This window comes from Salvia miltiorrhiza, chromosome 4 (assembly GCF_028751815.1).
Source record: "Salvia miltiorrhiza cultivar Shanhuang (shh) chromosome 4, IMPLAD_Smil_shh, whole genome shotgun sequence".
NCBI classification, from domain to species: Eukaryota; Viridiplantae; Streptophyta; class Magnoliopsida; order Lamiales; family Lamiaceae; genus Salvia; species Salvia miltiorrhiza.
The window spans coordinates 33,782,966-33,788,940 of record NC_080390.1 but is presented as its reverse complement, the minus strand read 5'-3'; the positions used below and the strand labels follow the sequence as shown (position 1 = coordinate 33,788,940).

Here is a 5,975-nt window from a genome sequence, read left to right as displayed (position 1 = left end):
TTTCATTAAGTTCCCAACAAAAAAGAATCAACACGAAAACACAAAAATCAAACGGACAAAAAATATACACAGATGTAGTCATTTTTCAACACGAAAATCAAACGGACAGCAAAAAAATGACTACATCCAAAGAGTAAATTTCATTGAAGAGTAAATTATCATAATTTTATTTAAGTAATGTATTTTATTTTAATTAATATAATATTAAAATTAAAATTTGAATTTAAAAATAGAAGAGTTTAAAAAAAAAAAAAAACTCATTTAAGAGTCGTCGTGGAAGGGTGGAGACTCTAAAGTGAGAATGCTCTAATAAGTTACTTGCTAAATCTCCGGACTCCCGAGGGAAAAACAAGAAAAAATACGTATTTATCCATTTTGATCCTATATTCAAAACTCATCAAAATTTAAAATAGATTAAAACAAACAGCGATTCACCGATCCAATAACTCGCCCATAACTCGTTCCGGAATACCCAGAAATTAATTTTTAGGGCGAGCCCTTTCTCCTTCATCCCCAAATCGCTAAACCTTCTGTACAATTACTCGATTGCCAACCAGCAATTATCCATTTGCAAACCCTAATTGACGAGACGAAGGGCAAGGAGAGATTCTAAGTGAGGATTTCTTTTTATTCTTTATACCGAGAGAGCCGTCAAAATGGTGAAGACGACGAAGGGAGGCAAAACCATGAACCCTACCGATGCATACCGCAAGGAGCTGCGCAAGAAGGAATTGAAGCGGGTAATTTTGATCACTATCTGTTATCGTGCAATTCTCGTATGCATTTGTTGAGTCTGAATATGTAGTGGATTTTTTGGGAGTAACTATCTTGGGCATGGAAACCTTGTGACCAAGATTGCTTTGTTATTGATGAGTTGCCAAATGGTTAAGAAATGCGGACGGAGATGTTTGTTCTAATGTGTCGAAAGTTTGTTTTGATGTTACTGAACAGAACAAGAAGGAGAGGAAGAAGGTAAGGGAAGTTGGAATTTTGAAGAAGGATCCGGACACTCTGAAAGATCAGATTCAGAAGCTGGAAGCAATGAGTAAGTTTCTTAGAATCCATCGCTGCATTATTTTGGATGTTTCGTTATTCTATGTTAATGTATCTCTCTATTTTAAGTTGTGCTTTAGGTTGATGATGTTTGCCACCTAGTATCTCTTTACATACCCCTACACAGAGTGTGGTATTAAAAAAAAAATCAATGAAGTCAAATATTAATGATAAAACGTTTTGTACCCATCATTGGTTCCAATTTGTCACTCTCTTTAGTATGACAAAGAGGTCCTGGCGAAAGCTGGTAGCATGTTTTTGGATGGATTTTAATAGAAATACTGGGTGCAAGTAACAAGTTAAACTTATGACATTGTAAGAAGTTCATCAGTGATCTTTGTTCACTCATTTCATTGTATCACAAAGCAGAAGTAATAGGTGGCTCAATTTTGATTTCAATACTTACTATTTCCTGTCCTTTTCTTTGTCCCCTCTTCAGAGTGAAGCTAGTTCTGAAATGTCCACTTTTCTTCTTCAGTCACCACTTATTTCTAGGATTTAAGCTTGCTTTACCTTTCAGTTTTGAATACAGTTGCAAAGCATTAAGCTCTGGGTGATGCCTTTTTGACATATGGCTGCAGACTTGCAAAATATGAAGGAAGCTTTCTCTCAGTTTTTTAGTATGAGCAATCATTTGGCTAGTTTTTATCTTGCGGGTTAACATTTTTCTACTTAGTTTGTTTTAAGATAACAAGAAAAAGCAGACAGATTAAAAGTGTCTTTATGGACTGCCTTATTCTTGATTTCTTTCTAATGATCAGGAAGAAGTAAATTTTCTTTTATTTGTTTCTTAGAAGTTGAAGAACCATTGTTTTTGCTTTTAAGACTTATCTTTTGTTCATGATTTATGAACTTGGCTTGGTAGTCTTTGATGCTGTTATGCCTATACTATAATTACTGATTGTCATGCATGCTGCAGATTGTACCTTTTGTTATCTCATGATACACAAGAAGAATCCACCTCTATAATTAAATTTGTGAAGTTCTGGCTAAGTTTTCCAAAATGTATTCTATGTACCCTTCCCTTTGTCCCTTTGTTCCGCTAATTCATTCCAATAAATCTGTTAGTGACTAGAATTTATATTTTGGCCACTGTTCTTGTTTCTCTCACATTACTTTTGTTTCCTATAAGCTTGGCTGATTCATGCATGCCATCCTCTTAAATGGCATTTGTTGCAGTCCTTTGTGACCTAAATGCTCTCCTTTTTCTTTTTCTTTCACTTTTTTTTTGTGTGAGAGACTGTGAACTCACATTGTTTTCTGGTATCTTAATAATTTTTCCACTAATTGCAGAGGCAGATGGTGCTCTGGACAAAGCTAGAAAACACAAAAAAAGACAACTCGAAGACACACTCAATCTTGTGCTCAAAAAGAGGAAGGTAATTCCTTGTTTTTTATAGCATGCTTTATTAATATGTTACCTGTAATATGGAATTTCCTGCACTTATTGGTCAATGAGCTTTAGACACTTCTATCTGTATGTAGCTGGTGAAATAGATATGCAGAAAACAAAGAACTCATAAACTCATTTAACTATTGGTTTCAATGGGTTGGGGGGGGTCCCTGTACCACCTCGATGTGTTTGTTTATGGTCTTACAGTAATAGACACGTGGACTAGTGCACACTTTTTGGTTCAATTATGAAGAGCTATCAAATTCTTGCAAACAGATAATGAACAAAATTGATTTCTTAGTTTCTTTTATGTCCTTTCCTTTTCAAAGTAGACTGACATTAACAGTGTTCTTCCTTTTACCGTAAAGGAATATGAAGAAAAGATGAAGGAAAAAGGTGAAGCACCAGTTATGTTCAGGTGAAGAAGCCTAACCCTTATGCAATATTAGATTTATCAATTTTCCTTATTAGTTGTGGATGTTCATATGGAGTTTGTGCTTTATAAGTTCGGCTGTGCAATTCCTTTTGCAGTCATTTGGGACCTGTTCGAAGGCGAGCTACTGCAGAAGAGGAAGAAAGAGTCAAACATCCCAGACCTGAAGTAAGTTTACTTGAATTTTCCCACTTCCTTTTAGTTAAACCTTTTTTCTCTGATTTGCTGTCAATATTTAGCAATTTGATCGTGCAGGACTCAGTTTATTATCACCCGACTCTGAATCCTTCTGGAGCCCCCCCACCTGGAAAACCTCCTATGTTTAAATCGTCAATAGGTATGCTATAGGTCTTATTTGACTTCCCTATAAACATAATCTTGATTTTCTTCTTAGTAGCTCTTTTTACTCTGCACACCATTTACTTTCATGACACTTTCAATATTTTGCTGCTTTATTGGGGATGCAGGACCAAGGATACCTTTACCAGAAAGCTCAGCGAGTAATGTGGCATCATCATTGCAGTCAGAAACAGAGGATGGCACTTTACCTGTTCCTCCTCCACCACCTCCTTTGCCTGGTGTGGGCTTAGATTCTGGAGAAGGCGCTACTTTACCTGTGTCTTTACCTTTGCCGCCTCCTCCCCCAATGCCTCCAAATCCAGCAGTGGGAGATAGTACATCATCATTGCCTCCACCCCCTTTGCCTCCACCACCTCCTCCACCTGGCCCACCGCCTAAGGAGTTACTTGCTGTTCGTCCCCCACTTCCTCCGCCTCCACCATTCCAGCCATCCTCCCAACCACCTCCCCCTGGTACTGCTAGTGGCGAGAATGCAAATTCAGAAGATTCAACTTCCAGGCATCCAGTTCCGGTATACATTGCATTCAAATTTATGTGGAGTTCTTCAAAATCTAGATGACAGGATATTTCTTTATGTTTTTAATAGATCATCTTAATAAAATGGGTCTGTAGTACTCAAACTTTTAGCTGATGGCTTTTTCTTGCTGATTTTTTGTCAGATGCCAACTAGCCTTCCTCCACAGCCTCCACCGATTGGGATGCCCCCGAAGTTGGGTGATACCCAGACTGAAGGCTCATCTTCTGAGTCTGAGGCAAAAACTCCAATAGATCCCAAAGATCTTCTGAAAATGGCTCCTCCCCCACCACCGTTAAGGCAACAGGCTCAGATGCCTGGAGCTGCCATAGGGTCAAGTTTGCAGCCTGATGTACTTCCTCCAGGCATTCGCTTTCCACCACCACCACCACCACCAGCTGATATGCGCCCCCCATTTTCCGCACCTGGAATACCCGGGCAACCTGGTCACCCTGGACTCATGGCTCCACTATTGCCAAGACCACCTTTTGGACCACCTCCCCTTGTACATCCATCGATGATGAGACCACCTCTTCCACCTGGCCCACCTCCTATTCCGCAAGACGACTTTATTGCTCGACAAGCTGTTCCTCAGAAGCCATCATACATTAAATCAGCTGCATCCACTGTTGTAAAGAGGCCTCTGGCTCAGCATACTCCTGAGCTTACAGCTATGGTGAGTTTATCTGCTTCTGCAATGATGTCGTTTATAGTGTCCTTTTTCCTTCTCTGGCATTTTGTTTATGCTAATTGAGGGGAGTCTTTCCAGCTTTAATTTCAAACTTGATCTGTTCTGAAACATAAAAATTACATTCCAACCTTTTTATCTGTGAACTTTTGATAGATGAAGAAATTATCTGCTCTGTATTAGGTTAATTGGCTAGAGAATAAATCTGCTGCGCCTCTGGCTGTTCATTTAGATTACAACCTCGACAAGAATGCTTGATCTGATTATTTGTAGTCCCATGAAATTTTTACCACAAGATTGTGCTTTGCAGGTTCCTGCATCGGTACGAGTCAGGAGAGAGTCTGCCCTTCCAAAAGCGAAGCCAAAGACATCTACCCCTTCAACTACGAACAGGCCAGTCGTGGCAACACCAGTTGCAAAGCAAGAATCCACAGGCTCATCGTCTGCATCAAAGCCACAAAGTATTGATGACTCGTATATGGCATTCCTGGAGGACATGAAAGCACTCGGTGCTCTAGATAGTTGAACCGAAGATGTTATGAATGCTGGAATGGTAAGATGATTATGTGATGAGAGGAAGCAGTGCGATTCAAGGCTTTTGGTATGGTTCTGAGCTTCAACTTGGCCAACTAACTGTGCGTTCTCATATCATATCCCATCGTGCTTAAATTTTTTTGCACCTTGTGATAGCCATTCCATTCAATTGCTATTGTTATTATTAGCCTCAACTGCTTTGTTCTCTTCTCTGATCGATATGAACCTTTATGTCGTTGCATGAGTATCCAGCTGCTAAATGAAATGTATCTATAGACATTAACCATATCAAATCAATTCTATTAATTTACTCTCTCTCCCACTCTATGAACCCAACTCTGACATTTCTCGTTCATGCTTATCAGTGACCACAGTGAGTGAAAAGTTGGAAACAGCTGTTTTTCAAGCGTGTAAAAAAGGGTTTGTGTGCCTTGTGTTTTATGGGATTTTGAACGTCTAGACATGGGCGGAATTAAGATTATATTTATATATCTAAGAAAGAGTTTTGATGGGAAACACTTTCTGAAATTAAGAAATTGGTAGCAAAATGCAATCTAAGTATTAATAATAAAGTTAATATTGTTTACGCTCCATAGATATGTGCCAACTATTTATTATTTTTTTTATAAGAAAAACAAATAATTTTAGAAATTGAAGATGGGTGAATTTGAATTTGAGATATTTGATCTTATTTGCTTTATTATTATATCAATACACACAAATACTTTTTTTTACACAAAAATAGTTCTAAGAAAAGACGGTACACGTTTTACTCCCTCCGTCTCACTAAGCATGGTTCCTTACTTTTGCCACGGTTATTAAGAAGAATAGTGATTAAAAGAGAAAAATGATAGAAAGTTGTAGAACTCACAATTTTTTGTGAAATAAAGAGATTTCATTTTTTCTGGAAAGAGCTATTTGTAATGAGAAAACTCAAAATGACAAGGGGGTCATATTAAATGGGACGGAGGGAGTAATAAAAATTGTTAGTGTATTGTGA

At 38.1% G+C, this 5,975-nt stretch overlaps 1 protein-coding gene across 1 annotated transcript; it reads left to right on the top strand.

The window, feature by feature from the left end:
* The first annotated feature begins 292 nt into the window (after positions 1 to 292).
* Positions 293 to 5,290, top strand: LOC131021262 (protein EARLY FLOWERING 5). Its single transcript, XM_057950372.1, has 9 exons — positions 293 to 740; positions 952 to 1,045; positions 2,347 to 2,432; positions 2,815 to 2,864; positions 2,978 to 3,047; positions 3,135 to 3,216; positions 3,347 to 3,750; positions 3,899 to 4,429; positions 4,752 to 5,290. Exons 1-9 carry the CDS (start codon positions 657 to 659, stop codon positions 4,965 to 4,967), a joined length of 1,617 nt encoding a protein of 538 aa, XP_057806355.1. The 5' UTR covers positions 293 to 656; the 3' UTR covers positions 4,968 to 5,290.
* The last annotated feature ends 685 nt before the right edge of the window (positions 5,291 to 5,975 follow it).